At 43.1% G+C, this 23651-nt stretch overlaps 3 protein-coding genes across 4 annotated transcripts in view; 1 reads left to right on the top strand and 2 right to left on the bottom strand.

The window, feature by feature from the left end:
• tmem132e (transmembrane protein 132E) overlaps positions 1 to 5256 on the bottom strand; it is a 146016-nt gene extending 140760 nt beyond the window's left edge. The window contains exon 1 of the mRNA XM_077739922.1: positions 4287 to 5256. Within this exon, the coding sequence (XP_077596048.1) occupies positions 4287 to 4362 (76 nt within the window). The 5' untranslated portion in view covers positions 4363 to 5256. The remainder of the gene's footprint in view (positions 1 to 4286) is intronic.
• A 2067-nt stretch (positions 5257 to 7323) lies between these two features.
• Positions 7324 to 12546, top strand: dtx2 (deltex 2, E3 ubiquitin ligase). 2 transcript variants are annotated; one of them, XM_077739834.1, is made up of 9 exons: positions 7324 to 7949; positions 8306 to 8942; positions 9452 to 9510; positions 9829 to 10062; positions 10609 to 10676; positions 10749 to 10928; positions 11001 to 11162; positions 11240 to 11329; positions 11419 to 12546. In XM_077739834.1, the coding sequence occupies exons 1-9, from the start codon at positions 7619 to 7621 to the stop codon at positions 11653 to 11655; spliced, it is 1998 nt and encodes a 665-aa protein (XP_077595960.1). In that variant the 5' UTR covers positions 7324 to 7618; the 3' UTR covers positions 11656 to 12546. The 2 variants fall into 2 exon arrangements, with proteins under 2 accessions (XP_077595960.1, XP_077595961.1); XM_077739835.1 differs by lacking the exon at positions 9829 to 10062 and having other exon boundaries at positions 11419 to 12545.
• A 26-nt stretch (positions 12547 to 12572) lies between these two features.
• Positions 12573 to 22297, bottom strand: gtf2ird1 (GTF2I repeat domain containing 1). The gene is made up of 27 exons (XM_077739829.1): positions 21967 to 22297; positions 20266 to 20398; positions 20045 to 20186; positions 19410 to 19601; positions 19130 to 19313; positions 18626 to 18939; positions 18438 to 18533; positions 18082 to 18165; positions 17609 to 17792; positions 17498 to 17523; positions 17274 to 17412; positions 17015 to 17058; positions 16863 to 16946; positions 16653 to 16742; positions 15996 to 16052; positions 15551 to 15631; positions 15292 to 15475; positions 15172 to 15227; positions 14918 to 14989; positions 14567 to 14834; positions 14423 to 14451; positions 14292 to 14339; positions 14140 to 14217; positions 13891 to 14083; positions 13777 to 13814; positions 13581 to 13702; positions 12573 to 13502 (listed from the first exon to the last, which is right to left on the bottom strand). Exons 2-27 carry the CDS (start codon positions 20392 to 20394, stop codon positions 13434 to 13436), a joined length of 3003 nt encoding a protein of 1000 aa, XP_077595955.1. The 5' UTR covers positions 20395 to 20398; positions 21967 to 22297; the 3' UTR covers positions 12573 to 13433.
• Between the last annotated feature and the right edge of the window lie 1354 nt (positions 22298 to 23651).

The raw sequence follows: 23651 nt of genomic DNA, 5'->3' as shown, positions 1-23651 counted from the left end.
TATATATGTAAATGCATGTATGTGTATATATGTGTATATATGTGTATATATGTGTGTATATGTGTGTATATGTGTATATATGAGTATATATGTGTATATATGTGCATATATGTGTACATATGTGTATATATGTGTATATATGTGTATATATGCGTATATATGCGTATATATGCGTATATATGCGTGTATATGTGTATATATGAGTATATATGTTTATATATGTGTATATATGTGTACATGTGTATATATATGTGTATATATGTGTACATGTGTATATATATGTGTATATATGTGTATATATGTGTGAATATGTGTATATATGTGTATACATTCACTTCCATTGAATGTTAAAGAAATGATATGTATGGAATTGAGTAATAATGCCTAACTGCCATTGGCGGCAATACACGTCCAATTCATTTTGACTTGGAGAGCTCACAGCAATCCAGTTGATTGGACACCCCTGCTCTAACCTTTTGCTTACCTGCTCTTTGATTGGACACCTTTGCTCTAACCCTTTGCTACTCTGCTCTAACCCTTTGGCTAATTACCAATATCACAAGATTGTGTTCTCCTCCCTCGCCACCCCAAAACAAAAAGATATTGAAGTGTATCACCTTGAAAACGAACACCTCCAAGCGCACTAACAATTTTTGCAAATGAATATTTAATTATAGCTTTCAATGCTTTGAGCTTGCTATGTTCTAACATCATGGCCTGCCTCATTATCCACAATATACATTGAATCCACCCACCCTATTTTCGATTGGCTTTAGGCTTTTGCAGCATTTGCATGTCTTTTTAGACTAAGTCGCTGGTGGTGGGTAGAATCTCTTCACTGTTAAACATCCGTTAGATAAGTCACCCACTTAAAAAGACATTGATGATTGGTCAAAATACACAAACATGGCTGAAAATAGGCTGTCTTGAGGGCTCCTTCTTTCTTTAAGTCTTTGCCATAACAACTTGGTGTGTTCCTTTTACCGTCCAACCTGACATTTACAAAAAAATAAAGACTAATACCTACGCATCATTACCTGGAAGAGGTGCAAATTAAGTACAAATCACCTTTCTGCAGACAGTGAAATACAAAATGGATTATCCCACACTTGATCACCACTAATTAGAGGTTTAAAAACCCGCTGTATTTTAATCCAACGCAAGCAAGACAAAGACTTCTACAGTGAGCTCATGCAATTAGTAGATTTGTTCATCCGTGTCTGTGCATTTGCAAATGATTGTTTAAAAGTTGCTATTTTTCTCCATGTTCTTTAACCTGGAAAACAATTCCTCGTTAGCAAATGCGACAACTTCACTAAAATAAGCCAATGTTGGTTTTTATCGCGCTCAGGGTTTTTGACGTTTGCTGTCGCTGCACCTGTCACCTATATTTGTATTCCTCTTGGCAATGCATGTTTTTCTAAATATACATTTAGATAGCAAGTTATCCCTGAAGGGGGAGATTTTTTTCCATGATATTTGATCTTGGCACCAAATAATTTTAGATCTCATACTGTGTGGTTCAGCGTGACATTTCTCCGTCATCTGTTTTTCTCAATTTTCAAGCTTAGGACTGAAACTATAAACTATATTGTCATTTCCTTAGTAACGGTAGAGTTTTCTAACAATAACAACCTGATTGTTTATGTTCTGTTTAACACAATTGTCTCTACTATAGTAGATTTCTGATGAGGTACCAAAAAAAGATTCATTATTGACTGGTTAGATTATTTTTGTATTATTTTTACTGCTCTAAAAATATGGATAGGTATCTGCAAAACATATGTATGAAAAAAAATGGATCGGAAAAGAAAAATAAAAGAATCATTACATCCCTAGTGACAACTTGAAGTTTACTTTGTTCCATTAACACGTTTAAAAATTCAAAAACTTCTTGTACTTGACTCAGTTTATTTGAACGTTTTCCGCACACGTGTGCCAAGATTGCTAACTTATTTAATGTGCTGATGTATGGACCTTGTGGTGACACGTTAACAGCGCAATTAGACATACGGTCATTAAAGTGGCGGAAGAAGCAGGCAAAAAGGATGACAGAATTGTCCTTGAAGAGTCCACTCATCTTGAGAAAGGAGTCCTGATTGCATGATTGTGCATGTCAAAACAAAGCAGCAACAACTACTCAAGCAGTCAAGAACAAACTGATTACTAAGAGTAAGTGGATGTGTTCCACTGGCAAGAACACTGCACTACTAAAAAAAAACAGAGTCTAACAATGACAAAAACATACTTCAGCACCATGGACAGCGACAGACGTCCAGTTCATTTGAACTGTGAGAGGAGCCACATGTGTTGTCTCTGCTTGGCTATAGTATCAACGCTGGTAAATTGACTACATTAATAAATGACCTCCAGGCCCAAACACAACATATACATGGTCGCCTGACCAACTTGAAATTATACACAAATGACTTGTCCAGAAAAATGAAGCTGTCCTTTCACTCCAGCCAAGCCTTACATTGCAATGTCTCTCACTGAGCACACTAATCAAAGTGCTTGACAAAAGCTTCTTTTCAAAACTAGTGAAAAGACTCAAAATACAAAAAGTAGTAAACAAAAACTGGCTATGGTAATGAATAGTCCCAAAAATATAAAAAACAAGCCAACCTTCAAGGCAGCTTAACTGATGTGCAATACAGTGCAAATGAGCCTACTGGATAAAGCCTTAAAAGTCACTATTGAGTTATTTTTGTATTCAGTTATACTGAATGAATGATGTATTCATGTCCATATTCATTTTCACATTTATATTTGAACCTGTTTTTTTTTTTTAAATTCATTTATTTGACTTTATTGGGGGACCTTTGGTCCTCGAGTTCCAAAGTTTGTGAATTCCTGAGGAAGCTGGGAGGCAGTTAGCCTCAAGCCAAAGCCTTGACCACAATTATTCCTGACAGCGGCGTTGTAGTAGTCCAGAAAGGTGGTGCTAACAACATTGACCGCCAATCCCTTTAATAGCGTGATTGCGTGCACGTGAATTTGAGTAGCGAAACCGTCAATAAAAGCGCTAGGGTGTTTTGTTTTGTTTTTCATTTTTTTTTGCGCACAGGTAGGTGTTTCTTATGTGCGGTAATGAAACGAAATTGAGGGTAGAAAATGAGTAAGACAGTGAGGCGATTGTGAAGCCATGACAGAATGGGATCCCACCGCGTCGCAGATACACAAAGTGCAAACTGCATTATGCAGCCAATTATACGGGGAGAGGCGATGAGCTGCAGTGGCTCAGGTGCTTGAATTGCAGTCACGTCATCATTATAAATTGTGGCCCTCCAGAAAATGACTTAAAAGGCTGCGGAGATGGTTTGTGTGTTTTTGTTCGGAGGGACACTTTCAGAAAAATATAAGGATCGAAATCTTTCTGCGTATCATATCAAAGAATTGCGGATTTAAAGGCATTGGTAAGTAAGTAGCAGTACGATTATATGTTGTTTTTCAACTGGCGAGTCCTAATGTACACTCTTCCCAAGGCAACGTTATTTTGAAGATATTTTGCCTTTCATAGAAAATATTTCCACAGAAATACGATAGAAAAGAGGAATTCTGGACAGTTATCGGTTGTTCTATTCCAGTTGAACTGGGAAGAGTGGGCGAGGAACATTCACGTTTCAAATAGTTTCGATAACAATGTGGGGGGTAAAAAATTAACATTGCACTAATATCACTTACCTTAACTATATCATTCTGCATATCATTTCCAAAGGTAACATTCATGTATCAATGTCATGATCAGTGTTGGCATTTTGTTATTTTGAGTAACATATTACACATTCCAAATTATTCTCAAAAATGTTGGTATCTTCTATCACTTTATTTTACCTTATCCAATTCATAAACCAATTTCTCTATAGTACCTTCATCCATGAAGATTAACTTGTACCTTGTACTTTGCTGCCTTTGCACAAGTGCTCAGAAATATGTTCAATTTATGCTGAAAAATCATCTTTGCGCATCCACCGGTGAATGTAGGACAAACAGTAGGATTATCTCTTGTATAAGAGTGACTAAGACATCCAATAATTCAAAGTAGGCATCGTAAAATTATGCAATTTGGGCATAAAATGGCCAGTGTTGATATTTGAGATTTGCACATTTTTCAGTCATATTTGTTTTGTGTCATCACAAATCCCCCCCAACAACCCCTCCAAAAAAAGTATTAAAGCATACGTGTCCATCTCCCGGAGTGACTAATCATTTGTCTATGCATCACAATTGTAATACCCATAGGAAGGAATTATTAGGGGTGCACACGGGGGTCGGGGTCTCCTTACCATATGAAAGCGTCGCAGCCATCACGTAGAGGAGGAGGAGGAGCGGCGTCCTTCTGCAATCCCGTACACCTGACATGGTAGAATTCCCAGCAGGTAGAGTGATTAAATCCAAGAAGGAGTAAATCTCTCTCAGATGAATCGGTGGCTGGATGACTGGCACCCTCAACGGGTGAGTTCACAAGCCAAGCCCCGGCAATGTGGCTCCTTTCCCGATCAAAAAAAAGAGCGCACGCGCCCCCCCTCTCTGGAAGTTCCAAAGCAACACCCCAAAATTCACAAATCTCACAGCAAATGTCGTCTTCCTCCTTGAAACGGAGTCGGTGCAATTTTTGTTTTGTAAAAAAAGGGGAGCGATCGCAGGGAAAAAATTAGGGGGAGATATGAATTCCTTGAGTGAAGAAAGACCGGATGATTTGCACCGCGGTGGTCGACCTGTCACTCACGCTTCTCGGGTTTCTTCCGAGGAAGGATGCAGGGTTGAAAGTGCATTTTACGGGACAGGTGGTCACGACTGATTCCAAGGATGCTTGGCTGGCTTGGCGTGGCTTGTTTATCCGGGTGGATGGGGAGCGCGATTGAAGTCCGGCGAGTTTTTTCCCCCTTCGCTTATTGCCGCTTTACTTTGGGGTTGTGGAGGCGAATGATGCGGAGCATCATCCTCGCGAGTAACGGGAGTCCCACCAAGATTTTGCAATTCTTTGGACTCACGTAAACCCGGATTGATGATCGTCTATCTGGTTTATTTTTGCACGAGGGGGGACCGGTTGATTTTCCGTTCCGTCTATTGAAACGCTTTCAAAGTGAGCGTGCGCACCTTACTGACAATCGAGTTGATTTGAAGCTATCAAGTCCACTATGTTAGTATACAAGTCGATTCCGATTGGGCCTTTCAAAATAAGACGAGAGAAGCGAAAACATTGGCTATCTGTTTGACTGTCATAAAACAATCCTGGGCAATCCGATCCTGGAGGGCAGGGGTGATTGCAGGTTTTCGTTCTTACCGATCCAGCACTGACAGTTTGACAAATTCGATTCCTGAAATAAGACGCACCTGACTGCGATCCACTGATTGCATTTCCAAGATACCAGATTGGTGCAAATATTTCCTCTTAGGGGTTGGAACGAAAACATGCAACCACTGCAGGCAGCTATGTGTGGAATGAATTGCCCAGGTCTGGTGGATGAGTGTTTGGCGCGTCTGCCTCACAGATCTGGGGTTCTGGGTCCAAATCCAGGTCACGTCCACATGTGTGGAGTTTGCATGTTCTCCAGGGCCTGCATGGGGTTCCTCCGGGTACTCCGATTTCCTCCCACATTACAAAAACATGCATGGTAGGCTAATTGGACACTTTAAAAAGGCCCCTAGATATGAGTGTGAGGGTGATTGGTTGTTTCTCTCCAATGGCCACCAATTCAGGGTGTCAGTTAGGATAGGCTCCAGCACCCCCCGTGACCCTAATGAGGACAAAGTTGTTCAGAAACTTAGATGAGATGAGATCTTGACAAATATGTGACCTTCACGTACATTAAAATGCCACAAGGTGGCGACAAAGAAGTCATTTGTCTCAAATAAATCTATTTATGTCACTTTGACATGTACCTTGAATTAACTAGCAGCCAAAAACAATGCAATACTACCATTTAATATTTAATCAAGAATATCATTCATTATTTTAGCATTTTTTTTACATCGTATGCTATGTTTTCATTGACTCCTGAAAAAAAATGAATGTCAAAATCATGGAATGTTTAACATCAGTTAAGAGACATGGTGTTATTTTGTAAAACGGAAGTGGAGTATATGGACTCACCCATTTGGAGTGTGGAAAATTTGAAGACGCTTCGGACTCTTCTTATCCCCCAAAATTAATCTGGAGAGTGGTGCAGACGAGCCAGGCAGTCTGATTGTCATTTATTGAATTAAGGTTATTGATGAGAGGACCATTGATTAAATAGAGCAGCACCACTAATGGTTTTAATAAAGGATGCCTTGCAGTAGAGTAGTATTAATGTTACTGGTTACTTTTACCCCTAGATATGTGGGGTCAAATGGCTGCAATTAAAAAGGTTAACTGTGAGGGTAATGGCTATCCAGTTCTGATTTACAAGAGTAAAACTATAAGTATACTGCGTCATAAAAAAGATGCTAAAACGTTTAAATGCTTGTCAGGTTGCTCTCAAGAGTCGGAATATTCACAGAGATTTATCGAGGATTTTTTTAAATTGAGGTCAGAGTGCAAATGCAGCCAAATTTATTGTTTTGGTGATATTTTTTTATGTATGAATGCAACTTTCAATTTGGCATCAAAAAATAAACATTCATCTTCCGTAATAATACGTTGTGTGCAATTCTCTTTCTCAAACACTAGTTTTCGTATTACTCTGGATCTTTTTGGTGTTATTAAGCGCTCGACAGCCAAAACATTAATGGAGCGTTGCCGCCTCCCTCTGTCTCAATTACTGTATTTGGGAATTCTGGCTTTAGCTATATAGAAGTTATAGACGCCTAGAGAGGGTGTAAAGTGTTTGTTTATTTGTATTATTTTAAATAAATGCACTTAACTCATATATATTGCTAGATTAACAAACAGAGTAGTTTATCACAAACCAGAGTAAGTATTAGGAATGAATCGTATGCAAGTGTGCAGGAAATTACTTTTATTGCAAAACAAGCAGATTAAACGGTTTTAAAAACAACATTTTATAGCTTCTTTAATATTGTGATTATTGAATGGCACAGACGTAAAAATCAACCGACGATAGACGACGCCCCATCCCTGTTGGATCATTGCGCGTATTTATGACTTGGACAAAAGATGCGTCTGTCACAAGAGAGAACATGCTGCCTTCGAAACAATTGGAAATAGTAAAGTAACGCTCATTGCAAATCAAACGCGGTTATTAACAAGTAGTAGTGTTGAAATGTGTAATAACTATTTACATGATATGTCTGTGTTTGTATAACGTCTCATAAAACACACGTTCATTTTGACAACATTAAACACTCCTGCGGTAGAGAACTTTAACAAAATCATTTTTATCGAGTGTCTTTGAATGCAGCAGTGGTAGGAAACGCAAGCAACCAAACACCCTGGCAACGCTGTCGCAAAATACCAACAACGTTTATCTTTTTGCACCTCTTCTGGTGACTAGCATTTTCGATCTAAATGTACTTACATCTCATTTTAGAGGAGAAAGTGCTGTGTTAGGTGCCACATCGCCGATTTCAACCTGTTCGCCATGGTGTTCTTCAGCAAGCCCAGCTAACCTAGCGTCAGCCTAGCCTTTCTTTCAATAGCATCGAGCTAAAGCTCAACCGGGGCCGATCGAATATGGCGATTGTGTCCGGCTCTTGCGTTCGGGTCAACGGATCCCGGAGCGGTCCATCCACATCGGCGGTAGCTGCGACGGCAACCCCGGGGCCTTCTCCGATGTCAGGTCACTCGCAGCCCATGATCGCTGTGTGGGAATGGCAGGACGATCTGGGCCACTGGCGACCGTACAGCGGCCAGGTGAGCGCTTATATAGAGCGCTGCCTTTCGCCGCGGGGCCACCGGGGGGGCCCGATCGGTGCCGCCACCATCTGCCTGGGACAGTCGGACCCTAGTTTGTCACCCTATCTTATTGACGTGGCGAGCCTGAAGCAGTTTCGACAGGACACGGGTGAGTTTGAATTGTTGTCTCGTGGCTTTTATCTTGAAAGGCCCCGGCTAGGTAGATTAGCATGAAAACAGATGACGGATGTGCGTAGTTGTCATCGGGATGTTGACCCTATCAGATGACCCGATTTGACAAATCCATTAAGTTCTAATCATGTATTTGTTTGAGATTTAGACTCGTGCATGAGAAAAAAAGTTTGTTTATATTTCCTTAAACGTGAGGGAGATCCATGTCCAAACTGACAAAGGGAAACTCACGTGTCAATGTAAACAAATGTTTTCATAGGTTGTCTATGAGAAGTACTGCATCAAACAATCAATCCTGAGTTCAAATTCTGTTTCCTCACTTTTTTTCCTCAGGAAAAACCCGTTCCGTGAGGCGATCCCTGTTCGCCCAGTCGTCGGGCCTGGGTAGCGGCGTATACTGGGAGTGGGCCAACGATGAGGGCGGCTGGACCCCTTACGAAACGCGCACTTCCATCCTCTTGGAGCACAGCTACCAGGCCCGGCAGGGCACAGCTGACCTGGGCCCTCATGGCTATAACTACATTGTGGATCTGACCTCCCTGGCCCAGGTCAACAAGTCATCCGGGTTCAGGCGGCAGGTGCGGCGCCAATGCAACCTCCCCTACCCACTGGCCTCATTCGGACCCCCGGCCATCCCGTCGGGGCCATCGGCGCTCCCTGCCAGTGTCCCCTTGTCCCTGGTCTCTCCTCAGGGAGCCCCGCCCTGCTCCTGCCAGCAATGTCTAAGCCATGGGGGTACGGGCCCCATTCCTAGCCGCTCGCGCCACTCCTTCTCGTCGGTTAGCCTGAACCGTCCCAGTCTGCAGGGGACGAGTAGAGTGACGGCAGCGGCGGCGCATCCAACCTCTGTCTATTCCCCCTACCCCAGAAGACCCCTTTCTGTCGGGGCTATGTCATGGGGCAGCCCCTGGCCGCCTCCGGCTTCAGCCAGCCCCCTTCTGAGTAGCTCTTCGGGTGCAAACGGCTTAAGGTTGGTATCAACTGTAAAATAAGGTCAATTGCAGAAAGTTAAATCCTTGAAAAAGTAGCTATTTAAAGTATGAATACCTGCTGTAAAGTTAGATGAAATAATATATTTGCTTTCTACTAAAACAAGCATCACCTGACCCAAATAGTTTGGAGACCCCTGAACTAAATGATTAGTTTGCTGAATGATGTTTACTTCTTGTTCCCCACGGGTCGAAATTGCTCTGCTTTAATGAGTAGACATTAACATGCTGGTCACTTGCGCTTCCTCCAGCCTAACGCTGCTGCTGCTGCGCTCATTATCTTTCTCGCACCAAGGCTTTATTATTACGGTTATCGCGTTTGTCTGTGTTCTGTTGTTATTTAACACGTTGGAGGTTCACAAGCTCAGGATGCAAATAATCTGATGATGTCGAAAGAAGACCATGTTTGTACTGGGACCCACTGAACGAGTGTTTTGTTTTGTCACCCCCACCCACCCACTCACTGCCACCCTTTCTGCTTCCCCAACAGCATTCCTTCCATCCCTGTTCAGCTCAACGGATCCACCAGCGTCAGCTCAGCCCTGGCAGGTAAAAGCTACTGTTATGTAAACAATTACTTCCATTTAAAATGACCAAAATTGTACAGAAAGCATCACATCAAATACGGTTGTTTTTGAGGGAATCTAATCTGGGAAAAGGTATTTCTATTGTGACTTGAAACTATTGGCAGTGGGTGCATCTGTCGCTGCTCCATCTCATCCCCTTTTTATATATTTTTTTTCTTCAATTTTTTTGATTTCCTTTCTGCTCCCGCACCTCACCCGCTTTGCCCCGCCCGCTCGCCCGCCCGCCCCGGTCCTTTTCCGCCCGGAACCCTCACTTCCCCCTGCCCCCCCCTCGCTCCAGGCATGGCCTCCATTTTGATGTCAGCGGTCGGACTGGGCGTGCACTTCACCGCCGCCGCCCCCCACCCGCAGCCTCCTCCTCCTCCGCCGCATCAGCATCTGCCGCTCCAGCAATTCTCGCTCCCGCCGCCACTGCCGCCTCCCGTCCGGTTCCCCCCCGCCGGCAGGCCCAACAAGCCCTCCGCCGGCGCCAGCGGCAGTTCAGTTAAGCGAACCAAGAGGCAGCACAGAAGAGGTAGCTACCGTGCCGAACGCCCTCGCTCGGAGGAGCACGTTGTCACCTTCATCCATCCTCGCGTTTTACGTCTTCCGGCCCCTCATTCCGTCTTGTGATGTGCTGTTTGCCCCCCCCCCCCCCCCATCCATCCACCCATCCATTTCACGCAGCTGTGTTTCAAGACTAGGGCTGAAGATCTGACAACAAAAGAATTCCTAAAGTGGTACAAAACAGCCTTGCCAAACATTAGTTGGCGGTAAATCATCCTTGAGGCTTTGTTCTCTCGGTAGGAGTGAAGCTGAGCACCCAGATAAAACAACTTGCTGTAAATATCCCAGTCTTTTTTTTGCCACCTGGCTCTGTTGTATCATCAGTTCTGTATCAAAATGTGAGCGGCCAATTCAGTTTTTTATACAAGGATAGGAGTCGGTGTGTTCATCATTTCCCATCTTTGAATGTCCTGTCTACCCTGACCAAAAGCCCCTTTTCCTTTTGAGCAAAAATGCATCAGGAGAAAAGTTGCAAAGACCTGAGAATGACTCCTGAGGCCACATTTCGTTTCAGCTTCTGCTCAGAGAGCCGAGGAGGTGATCCGGCGCTACATGGAGGCGGTGCCTGGCGTCCCCGACGAGGTAGCGTCCACCCGAAAGCTGCCAAGCTTTTGTTTTGTTTTCCTAATGCCATCTCTCTCTCTCTCCTCCCAGGATTGCATCATCTGCATGGATCAGCTGTCCAATCCTTCTGGCTATGAAATGCCAGCATCATCATCCACAACGGAAGAGGCCAGTCAGGGCATCCCACCTGCTGCCGTGGGGAAGTTTGTCAAGTGTGGGCACACCTTGCACATGCTCTGTATGCTGGCCATGTACAACAACGGCACTAAGGTATCAATAGGTTCTCTTACAATATCTGAATTGATGACTAATTGATGACCTGGCCGGCTTTAATCTCCTCAGGATGGAAGCCTGCAGTGCCCCTCGTGTAAGACCATCTACGGCGAGAAAACGGGCACGCAGCCAAAAGGCAAGATGGAGATATACAGCATCCCTCAAGCGCTGCCCGGACATCCAGACTGCGGAACCATACAGATCATCTACAGCGTCCCCCTCGGAGTACAGGTGGGACTGATGAACTTGACAAAATGTGTGGTCACAATGGCAGCTGGCATCTCAAGCCTTCTTTTATGATATGGCAGGGACCGGAGCATCCTAACCCAGGACAGCCGTACACTTGCCGGGGTTTTCCTCGCTTCTGCTTCTTGCCGGACAGTGACAAAGGCAGAAAGGTCATTTGGCCAACTCTTCTACTCGTCTATCCTAGTGTCAAGATTCTGCCAGGGAGTTGTACATTTTTGTTTTTGTTCCCTGTCTTAAGGTTCTGGAGCTGCTGAAGGTGGCATGGATGCGTCGCCTCATCTTCACAGTGGGCACGTCTAGCACCACCGGGGAGCCTGACACAGTGGTGTGGAATGGAATCCACCACAAGACGGAGATGATGTCCAATCTGTCGGGACACGGCTTTCCGGATCCCAACTACCTTGACAACGTCCTGTCCGAGCTGGCCTCTCAGGGCGTGACCGAGGATTGCCTCAAAGCCCCCGGCGATAGCTAAAGTCCCCAAACCCAACACCCACCCACCCCAAAAATTTGACGTACCTAAAGGGAACCCCTTTGACACCGGACTGCGGTGTAAACGTCAAACAGACAGACACTGGAATCGGGGAGAAGAACCCAGCAAATTTTCCACAATTGGGTGGGGGGGTCGGGTCGTATTAGAACCATAACAGAGTCCCAAATGCCGAAAAGGAAACATTGGTAGACTGTGTAAACCCGCCTTCTGCTAAAGGGTCTACATTCCTGCAAGCCCTCACACCAGAAAATCATTTTTTGTTGTTGTGAATTTTGCCTTTCTAGCTTCAGTCGCATCATCTCTCTGCTAAAAAATGAAAAAGCATAGACCGGCATAAGTTGCTCAGCAGCATCATAATTATTCTGGGCTCACCTACATGTAGCTGGTGAAACCAGCAAGACAGACACCCATGCTGTTTTTTTTCTCATAGCAGCTCCTTGTCGCGTCGCCACAACGGCACCGACGCTCATAAAGCACTTTACTTGTTACGGCGCATTAAGAACTGCAACTTAAAGAAAAAAAACGGATGAGTTATGCAATGAAAAGCATACTTGATGAGAAGTGGCAACAATTCGATGGGAGGAAAAAGTTTGAAAGTGAATTATTAGTACAGATATAGGACACTATTGTAACTGAATTTAACACTGCACCCACTCGATCTATTTAGACTTCTCAACTGCCATTGATAGCGATAGACATCCACTATCAGCATAAATGATGGTTGAGTAAGTGACAAATGTGACCAACAAACAAGTGTACCTTTCCTAAACTTGACCTCAATGTCCCAAAAGAGCTCCCTGCCGGTGACAATCGTGGCCTCACTTTCTGTACAAGTCACTGCAATAAAAACAATTCAAAAAAAAAAGACTTGATGTGAATGATGTGAACAATCGAACCAAGCAAGGCAACACATTTTATTTGGAAAGGCCTAATTGGCGTTAAGGTACAGCATGTTTACGAGGGGGTTAGTTAGTCATTATAGCATTCTTTACTCTTTAAGTCAGGGATAAAACCCTACTTGATACATTCAAACTGACTCATGTTATGGTACATAATGCTAATAAGTGTGGAAAGCCTTTTGAGCATTTATTCCAGATATCTGCTTTATAGCTTATAAAATACACAGACAAGTTGGCTCCGCAATAAAACGCTGAAACGGCTTCCGATAAATGCGCTTACGTACAAAAGAAAAGCTAGTTTAACTCAAACAAATGATTCTGATACAGTCGAGTCCATAAGTATTGAGTCAACACATTCTGTTTTTGGCTTTAAATGTCTTCACAATGAAAAAAAAAACAAGCTTTAAGTGAAAGTATTTACAACAGAATTGGACAAAGGCAGCAGGGGGGTCATTTGTTAATATTTGCAGACACTTACCTGCCTTTTTTGAGAGATATAGAAGTTACTCACCTGACTGAAATCAAATTGAGATTGGACTGAAGATAAATGGCCATTAATCAACCAAAAACAAAAGAGTTGTATCAATGTACCCAACATTTATAGAGCTGGCTGCAGCATTAAAAAAAACTTTCCTGCTAAGCAGTAATAGTTATTAACATTACTGCTAATGGCAGCGTTATAGTTCAATAAATATAATAAATTAAAAATAAAAGGTACAAACATTAACATATGACGTCACTTTTGTGTTTGTCGTTAATCGAGCATGACCATCGCAACTTCTTTTTTTTTTTTTTTAGTGCTAAAGTTAAAAGAACAAAACACCGATTGTTGGTGACGCCATTTCAGGGCACCGACTCTCGTCAGTAATTGACTTTTCCTGATACTTGCATGTTGACGCCACTGTAGTCCACCATGTACATGGGCCACTGCTAAGGATAGAAAATGAAAAAAAAAAATCAGGCATTTTTGCTCATGAAATCTTACATGAGTCAAAAGCCAAAACATACCATGATGGGAATCTGATTGGCTGACTGGGCCGCCAACTCTGAAGCGGATGCAACGGGGCCTCGCTGGCTTTCCTGAACTCGCTTGCGTTTCCGCCGACTGGTCGAGGCTTCGGATGCGAGCGCTAAAAAAATGCATGGCATCTCATTATCCACTCATGAAGGGTGATAAACAGGCCATTATGTTGTGTTTGTGTACCTGTGTTGCAGGGCTGACTACACAGTTCTGAAAAAGGCCTGAGAAAAAGAAAATAAAAAGTTCAACTTGTATCCATCTCAATAGGAATGCTGAGAAAACAGGTTATATTCTCACTGTAGCTGGTTCTTGACACTGAAGATTATTTTGTCTTTGGCGCCGAGGATCCTCTCCAGACAGGCGGCGTCATACGTTCCCGGGTTCCGAAAGGGCACGTCATCGGGGAGCCCGTCGACCTCCATGCACTCGGGACTCCCGCGGATCAGCTTGTATGGCACGGCCACGGCCCGGTCCAGACCCAAAGCCTGGCCTGGATAAGTAGTTGCGTGAAACTAATGATGTGGATGTGGTATTTTGAAATATTACCGTATTTCTGGTTGAACAGCTCCTTGACTTGCTCACGGAGGAGCACCTTCTCCCCCACTCGGTTGAGGTCGTCGTCATCTAGCGCCGAATTAAAAGGCATTTAAGAAAAGAAGCCAAGTTTAAATCATCGTTTGGGTTAACTAGTAACTCACCGCCAATGGTCGCGTACGCCTTCTTAAGAAGAGTGACTCGACGAGGTGCTGAGTAACATAACATAACTCAAGTTATGAATGAATGGGTTTTATAATCTCACCAGATATGATATAATATGTTCTGTTCTTACCAGGTTTTGGAATAAAGCCTTGGAAAGGTCTAGAAATAAAAAAAAATAGGCAACTTTTAATCAGAAGGAACGTTTTTAAAAATGTGTATATATGTAGGTGTTTTTATTTGTAATGAACGTAGACAATAGGTGAGTGATATTAACCTGGTGATGGTGAAATGGATTTTGTCAGCGACAGCCAAGATGCGTTCCAGATTCTGCGAGCCAAAGGTGCAGGGTTTCCGAAAAGGGATGCCGGGTGGGAGCCCCTCAATGATGACAGAGTCTGGGTTGTTCTTGATTCGCTTGTAAGGCACTTGCACCGGGTACTTGATGCCCAATGCTTCGCCGTACTTTCTGTTGAACAGGTCCTGGACCTGCTCTCGTAGCGTATTGGCCAGATCAATCCTGGACAGCTTGGACTCCAGGCACTCTGCAGATAGACAAATGACCCCGCCAGGCCTCTCAGTTTTGTCTCTTATAAGACCATTTGACATCTTTTTGGTCTGTATTTACCTGAGAAAGCAGGTCTTTTGGACAATGCCATATTGTCTTCTGTCAATGAAGTCTTGTCATTGACGTCTAATTCTTTAAGGAGGAACCATTCAAAAAGTTAAACCAGTTTTTTTGTCACAAGCCACGCCTTAATAACTGTTTTATCCAAAGGGCTCTTATGTGTGACAAATAGACTAATAAGCTGGCATTTTCCCTTATGGCCGACAGACCTTTAATAGACATTTTAGTTTCTACAAATCCCATGTTTTGTCTACCTGTATCGCAGATAGAAGGCATCTCTTGTTTGACTTGATCGCTCAGGAGCTTGGGCCTACGGATATATGTTAGGGCATATTAGTGAGGCTCGAAGCAAAAAGCTAAGGTTTTCCACTCACGTTTTGATGACAAACTGGATGTGGCTGGCGACGGCCAGGATCTTGCGCAACTTTGCCGCCCCAAAGCAGTTGGGCCGTCGCAGGGCGATGCCTTCAGGTAGCCCGGTGACGAAAAGGTCCTCAGGGTACATCTGGAACTTGGAGTAGGGCACTTTGGCCGGTTCAGGGAGGCCCAAAGCTTCCGCTGGGTGACAAAATATTGATTTACGAACACATTTTTGCCAAAATGAAAGAAAAAAAAACATTGAGGAAAACTTACCATACTTGATACTGAACAGGTTATCCACTTGTCTGCGCAGCTGAAGAATCATTTCACCGATATCATCCACCAGGCTTCCAGCTGAGCAAAACAATGTCCACAAGAACACGTAAGAGAAGCGATTGAAGAAAGAAAAAAAACACTTTTTTTGGCTTACATGAGCAATTACTGACCAAAATACATCTGCAAAGTCCTCATTAAGACTTTAAACATGAGGTAGGACTCCATGTGGCTTTTGACTTTACATACATTGATACATAGTTTTGAAAAGTATTTACACAGTGGCCATCCCTTGACTAATTTTAACTTGTTTTTATTGTGATTATTTCACAATAACTCCTTGTTATGATTATGTCATCACATTAGAATGTAAATAATACCATTTCTGGAATGCACTAATTAAGAGCTTTAACAAAAATGATGAGTCCATGTGTCTCCACATTACCTTCAGGGGGTCTTCGGTGGCCCTGGGGTGCTGCAGTAGGTGATAATGCTTCGCCAGCTGAAAGATGAAAAATATCATAAGATCATCTTTATACATTTCCAAACCTCAACCAAAAATATTTCCAAACGACTTTTATTATATTTTAGCTTGTCGGAGTGTAGTGCCTTTTGATAAGTTATGGCTTATTTAATGGGTGGGGTGGTGTACTTTGATGTTCATAAGAACGCTGCGTTCTGTCGCGTGCACTCACTCACCTCCGGTTTGTCTCCTGCAGGGGTCATTTGTGAAAGAAAAGAAACTTGAGCAAAGCACAGTCAAAAAAAACAAGAAAATAAAAAGAAAAGATGAGAATAAGGAGGCGTTGGCGCTAAAACCCAAGAAAACATTGGTGTGGATTCTCATTCTGTTCTTTTTAGCTTAAATATTTCGTGTGAGAGGTACTAGCGGGTGAGGAGCTACTGTGGGGGTGGGTGGGGGTGATTTTGGGGTCGGGGAAAGGGCGGGATTGGCTTGAGCGGTGTCACTAAGGTGGGGTTTGAAATTGAAAATTCATACGTGAGGCCCTAAAGAACAAGCAGGTAGGGGCCTGGCTGGCAGTCCTGGAAGAGGAGGGGGCGGCTTGTAAGGAGGCAACCATCAAGGAGTTGGGGAGGTTACCTGGGTGGTTCTCTGCCTGCTGGTGGAGGGCCGAGGGGCCGCAGGGAGAGGAGGCGGGCTCGCTGGGTTCCTCCATGCTGGAGCTCCCTTCTGAACACACACACATTGTTAATGGATGAGTGAAAGATTAGTTATCATGTATATCTCATGGACTTTCGCACTCACAAACGGTTCTCATCAGCAAAAGTTATACCCCTTTATGTGGTTTACCTGCTGGCACGGTGACTTGAATTATGTCTGTATCTGGAGGTTCGGTTTTAATCCTCTTCAAAGGGATGCAATCTCCTGATGGCCCTGCCGGCATTCCGTACATTAGTACAGTCACCTCTTTTTGGAAGGGCGTCATTGGCATTCATTCTTACCTGCTTCAAACTCAGCTAGGGGACTCACGCATCCACTTGTCGACCTGTTCAAAGACAGCTCATTAGGTATGCAGAGATGGTGTCTAGGTATGTGTTAGAAAAACGTACCAAGCCCAAGGTTATCGGAAATGTATACAAAAAACACACTACCATATACAAAAAAAAAAACACATTATTGTGGACCTTGAGAATGTTTTACGTGTACAGTATTTCCCATTACGCTTATGGAATTGCAGTATGCGAAATGATGGGCTCTAACCGGCCACTGTGAGGATTGACCGGCAGGTCAGCGGCGCCAGAGGGGGCCGGCGTGAGGCTTAGATTCTCTGGGAAGATTTCTTCGGGGACGGCGCCCCCACTGTCATGTTTGCCTTCTTCCCTCGTCATCTTGCCGGCAGCTTGGAGGAAACCACAACGGTAAAATACATGCAAGCATCATTTAAGGTTGTATTTATACACTTAGCATGAAAGGGACACACTTACCTGTAAAAATCTTTTCGTCAAACATCCTGCATTGCATGACAGACGATAAGTTATGAGTCAATTTCAGATTTGGCAAATTGGCAAACTGCACGTACGACGTTGGGTACGTACCGTCTGACCACAAAACGGATGGAGTGTCTCTCGTCCAGAATTCGTTTTAGTTTGGGGACCCCATAAGTGCATGGACGCTTGAAGGGGATCTGATCTGGGATCCCCAAAATTTCCACAGCCCCCGGATCGCAAGCAATCTTGCGGTAGGGTACTGGCACCATGTGGTCAAGACCCAGGGCCTCAGCTACAGTACACACAAAAAAAGAGAACAATTTTAGCTTGTTTTAGTTGATTATTTCTTGTATGGTGTTAACGCCCTTGAAAATGTATTCTCACAATTCATGACATGTTTGGTTAGTAACATTGGAAATTTAGTTTTTCACTTGAACATTTTTTTTGATCAAATTTGAACCTAAGTCTCTCAACTCCATGGTTTTTTAACAATTCTAGATGCCTAAAAAGTTGGTCATTTAAGTCCACAAAAAAAAACGTGTTAAGTTGTTTACAGTGTAGTATACCAGTTGACTCCTCACCGTATCTGCTGTTGAACAGTATCTGGACGCATTCCCTCAATGTGTTAATGTCCTCTGTTTCTCGGATGAATGAGTCCCATTTTTCTGTAGCGGATGACAAAAAGAAAATCCAATTATTTTCTTTGCTTTCTTTTCTGTTTGAGTTGACAAAAAGCCCGAGTTGATTTATAGGAGTTCAGCCACCAACGATTTATGAGTCCCTTAATGATTGTGTTTACCGCAGTCAAGTGCCAGTTAACTTATTATTACTAGCCACATGATGGTTGACTAATTCGTGATCATCACATTACTGCACATAGTGGCAACCTTATAATTAAAAAAAGCAGGAATATGAATAATTTGCTGGAAAGCTCTACCTGATTTCTCGTGAACAATGGAGAAGAGTAATCTCTTGGATATGTGAATACTCGCAGGTGTTTGACCCTGCTCCCCAGCAACTCTTGCTGTTTCATCTAAAAAAAATGACAACAAAGGGACACAAATTTAGCCAAATTGACCAAAAACTACTTGGCGTTTTGGGCACAAATCCCAAGGTGTTAGTTACCATTGCTGGCTGTATCCTTCGCACTTGTGCCCTTGTCTGTCCAATTGGCCAATCGGTCCTTGGCCAGGCCTAGGAGTGACGTGGGCTTGAAGTCCGGCGTGCCATCTGGGTGGGGTTTGGAGGATATGGGCATGCCGTACAGGAAGTTTGAGAGAACAGAGTTGGCGCAAGTGGCGGGACTTGACGGCGTGACTACCTGGGCAGTAGTCTTGACCGGGCCGGGGCTGCCCGGAGCCACGGCACTGCCGGATGAGCCACGATGGCCCAGATCAGTGCTTTCTGACTTGGCTTCGCGAGTCAAGTCTTCCGTCGGCCTGTGCACAAATCAGAGGAGGCGCGTTAAACATGTCGTCAAACCAGAATAAAAAAAAAAATCCCCAAACTAGTGATGGACCTAGTCATCTGGAGCGCCTAAAGATTTCTTTGAATTTGTGCGAATAACAAGGCTCAATCATCATGTTGACTATTTGGCAACCCCACTTATGTCTCGGATGGTATGCTGACCTTGTGACGGTAAAATGTATCCGGTGGCTTTGTTCCAGAATCTTAATGAGCGTCTTGGCATCATATTCAGATGGCTTCCTAAGAGAGACGCCTTCCGGCAGGCCGTAGGCCGTCAGGCAAGTAGGCTCCTTCTGGAGCCGATCATAAGGCACGGGAACCAGAGTGCTTTTTCCGGCCGCTTCACCTGCAGACCAAAGCACTTATGTTAATACTGGTGAACAAGTTTAGGGTTGTATGCCTCTACAGTAACCGGTTGGAATGACTGGAATGAAACACTCACTGTAAAGAACAGTAAAGACCTCATCCACCATTTTTCTGAGGACAAACACATTGGATTGGGCGTCTGCCGGTGGTGGTGGCGGTGGTGGTGGTAGGGGGGCCGCTCTACTGGTTTTGGCGTGCTCGCCTTCCTTTACCATATCCGCATCCTGGTCTTTGGTTGGGTTTACATTGGGCGGGCATGGCTGCACCCCTGTGAGAAAAGGACGAAAGTGGCATTCAAAGTCTGGCTCATTTTCTTTTCAGTATGATTGAGCATCGTCATTGGACCAGACAAGTGACAGATTTGTTCTCTTGGGGGAGAAGTAATCTACGTGTCAAGTTTGACAAATGGCAGTTGATAGAATTAATGACTTGTTTGTCCCACTGTCGCTTCCATATTGAATGTAAAGGATTACCCACGGGAAAGTAGTTGGTGCCAAATATCAAGAAACCAAACAGATTAAAGAATTTCACTGAAATATAAGTGTAAAAATACTAAATTTAAACATAGGTAAGTTTAAATATGGTGCACCCACAATTCATTGACAATTAAGAGTTTGTGGAAATAGTGTAGGGAAAACTGACAAGAAAAACTGTCAAAAATATGGTGACCTTGCCAAAGCAAATTCTTGTCAGAACGTTGGAGGAACTTACGGCAAAACTTGTAAAAGTCAGTCTGGATTTCCCTCCTGGAGTTGAGGAATATTCGTCCCTTTTCCGTGCCCAGTGCAATGACACTGTCCTCATGGACGGTGACACAGGCCACCTCTGCATTCAGCTTGGACATGGCCATACACTGGACAATAAAACATTTATTTACAATGCTGCACATAACTGAAAGGTCAGTACAGGACAGCAAAGGATGGCAGACCTACCAACGAGTCAAGGGCCGACACCAGACTGGTGAGGATCTCCTGCCTGGCTGACGGCGCCGTCGGAACTGAAGAGTCGCAGCGGGAGGTGGGTCGCACACCATCGCATGCCAGCTTCCTCATCTGAGACATGACCTTTGAACCCACAACAATCATGCCACACTTTACATTTGATCACAATCTCATTGACTTCCAGTGATGGGATTAAAAAGGTCCCAGCATAATTGAAATCGGAGGCTCCCTAATGATTGTTAGTGTTGACAAAAGTCAAGATGGATTGGACGTCTATTTGTGTCATTGGTAAGGAAACATGATCATTCACTGCCATTCGCTGCTGTGTTGTCACGGCAACCACAACCCGTATCCCGGGAAACTAATCTCGGGGCATGCAAACAATGTGGCACTGGCCCTTTAATCTCTGCAGACGCTGCCAACCACATTATGCTGGCCGTTGGCTCGACAGAAGCATGAGGAAGACAGTGATGATGATGATGATGAACCGGGCGTGGCCGTCCAAACACGTTTCCCCCTGAGGCCACAGCAAACATTACACCCATGTCCTTTTCTTATGTAAATGATGAGGGCATGAAAATAGCAACCTCAACACAAAATTCAGATCAGGAAAATGGATGAAAAATGATGCACATATAAATGTGTCGTTTTAGCTGAATTTGGGGTAATTGGTGCATTATTAAACAAAGATTTTAAAAATAGTTTAAGGTAATTATGTGGAAAACCTGTGAACTGACAGCTAAATATTTCTGTAACTATTATTGAAAATATGGCAGACAGATTGATCATTAGATGTGATGTGATTAAAATGTTGAGCAAATAAGAGGGTAACTTAGGTTAGGGTTTTTGTGGCAACATATTTACTTTTATATATAAATTGTAGGGAAAGGCAGATACATGTCCAAAGAAAACAAACAAAATAAATTGTATTTTATGTGAAGTAAGTATAAAAATAACCTACAAAAACAATGAATACATCAAATAGAAATGGGGCACGCTCCACAAAAAGTTTCTTTGAAGTGGAGAAATGGGGGTGTGGCAAATATGTCGCAATAGTTTTAAGGACAAATTTTGAGGCTCGGGCACTGTACTTCTGAACCGTGATGCAGACCCCTAGCTCACCACTGGCATACCGTGCAGTCCAAATGAGTTCATCTTTGAGCTGGACTTTCAGTGTTATGAACATTTTTATTTTTACTCTGCTTCAAAGTTAAGATGAATAACCCCTCTTGCTTTTATTGACAACATGACATATGGCAAAAGACGCAAATGACGACTTTAAGGCTCCGTTTGACGAGACAGCAGTTGGCTTTGTTGTGTTAGCCTAATCACCTTTAAACAGGCACTTTGGCAAAGGACGATCGTAGATAACAAAAACACAAGGATCGTTAGGCACTCGTAGCCTTTATAGCACAAGAGTAAAGAGTTCTTAGATTGTTTGCTGAGTGCCTGTAGTCGCTGACATTGTTCCGATTTAAAGTTCAACGAGAAAGCAAGCGCTGGCTAATTAGCTAACAGGCTAGCTAAGTAGCCAGCTAGTTAGCACTCCCCCCATCCCACCTCCTCTGTCATGTCCAAATAATCTATGCTTTACATACATCCGATGCCTAAATAAATCCATTTATATTAGATGTTTGAAGTGGATCTAAAGTATTAGGGTTAAAAGAGGTCGAAAAAAGTGCGAAATCTCACCTTAATTCGCGATTAAAATCTGCCTGGTCGGTTGCCGTCAATCCCGGAATAGGTTTTGTTTAATCCATTGTTGGGAGGAAAAAACGCACAAATGTCGTTTAACGCAGCCTGTCAGGAAACGGCCGTAATCCCAATCAAGATAATAATATCTCCCCAGTGTCGATTGTTTACCCCCACGACAGCAATAGTAGTACAAATGTCCTTTTCGTGCCCTCCTCTCTTTCTTTGTTCTGTAATCCAGTAAAATTGAAAATCATTCGCCCTCCTGCTAATCCCAACCCGAACTCAACGGCTGCGTCCATTGGCTCCGCCCGGGGTCGCTCAGGATTAACGGGATGGAAGAGATGGGAGGAAAGAGGAGTTAAAATGACATTCTAAGTGTTTTTCATCATCTTATTATCTAAACAAATGAAAAATGTATACACTTCAGGATATGCAAACAAACAACACATGAAATGTTTAAAACAATCAAAAATAGCAATTCCTATTTTAGGTACTTGATGCACTATAGAAGGGAAAACAGTTTAGTTATCATAATATGGTATAATCTAATGTTTGTTGTTTTTAAAGATTTGATGTGAAAAGTGAATAATGTTTTCAAAGAAAAAAATAAACTTACCTAGTGAAGAAAAAAAACTGTGTCTTTTGTTTCACTGATTTGCTGTATCAGATGTATTATTAAAGAAAATAATATACATATATACATATACACACATACATACATACATATATAGATAGTGTGTGCTACATGGTGTGCATAAACAATATGTACTACAAGATATACCATCTTGCTGCATTTAAGTACTTGTGTATATGAAGAAGAACCAGCCAGAAGAAAACTGGGTTGTAAATGTTTAATATGTCAATCTCAGAATGCATTGTGGCAGGAATCCTTATGTCTATTCCTGATACAGTACCAGATAGGACTACAGAGAGTAACTAGAGACAGCAGTCGGATGATGTTGGATGCTGGCAAATTTGAGCCCAAGAAACTGCCAGTCTTGCTATTTTTGTTCCTGCACCACCAAAGTCGGGGTAAATGTTTGTCACTGGGATATAACTGGTGAAGGTCCTGCCTTTGGAACCTTGATTTCTAAATATTGAGGAGCTTCCTTGGTAAAGACAGTACCTCAGAATCTTAATAGGTTTGGAGAACAACAGTCTTCTACCACCACTTTTAAGAGTTCTGTTTACATTTTAGGAACATACTTTTTGTGCTGCAGGACTGAGAAGGCACAATGTCTTGTTGTAGTGGTACCTTCTTTTGTACATTTACCCATGCTTATTTTGCCCTAGAACAGGTACAGACAGTAGCTTAACCATATGTTCTTGTGTGCAATTATCGATAAAAATGGGGCACCTTTGGGTACAAACATTCGCCACCGATGCCCTCTTTTCCACCTTATAATGTTGGATTCTTTATTGACTGTGTGGCTGTTAGTCTTCAAGAATCAACCTGTACTCTTAATTGATAGTCTTTTGTTTTTTTTTTTACTTGGGAACCATGCCATTTTTTTAGGGGTGAACCTTGATATGGACACTCTAACCTTCCCTTGGTGTATGTCTGCATTTACAACAAGTAAATTGTTAACCAGTTATCTAGGTGTTCAACTTATATTATCACCGGGGAGAAAGATTTGGACCAATGTTGTAATTTCTTTGAGGTGTGGGGAAGTAGGGGCTCA

The sequence above is a fragment of the Stigmatopora nigra genome, chromosome 19 (assembly GCF_051989575.1).
Source record: "Stigmatopora nigra isolate UIUO_SnigA chromosome 19, RoL_Snig_1.1, whole genome shotgun sequence".
NCBI classification, from domain to species: Eukaryota; Metazoa; Chordata; class Actinopteri; order Syngnathiformes; family Syngnathidae; genus Stigmatopora; species Stigmatopora nigra.
Note: the sequence above shows the minus strand (reverse complement) of the source record. Positions and strands in the feature narration are given on the sequence as shown.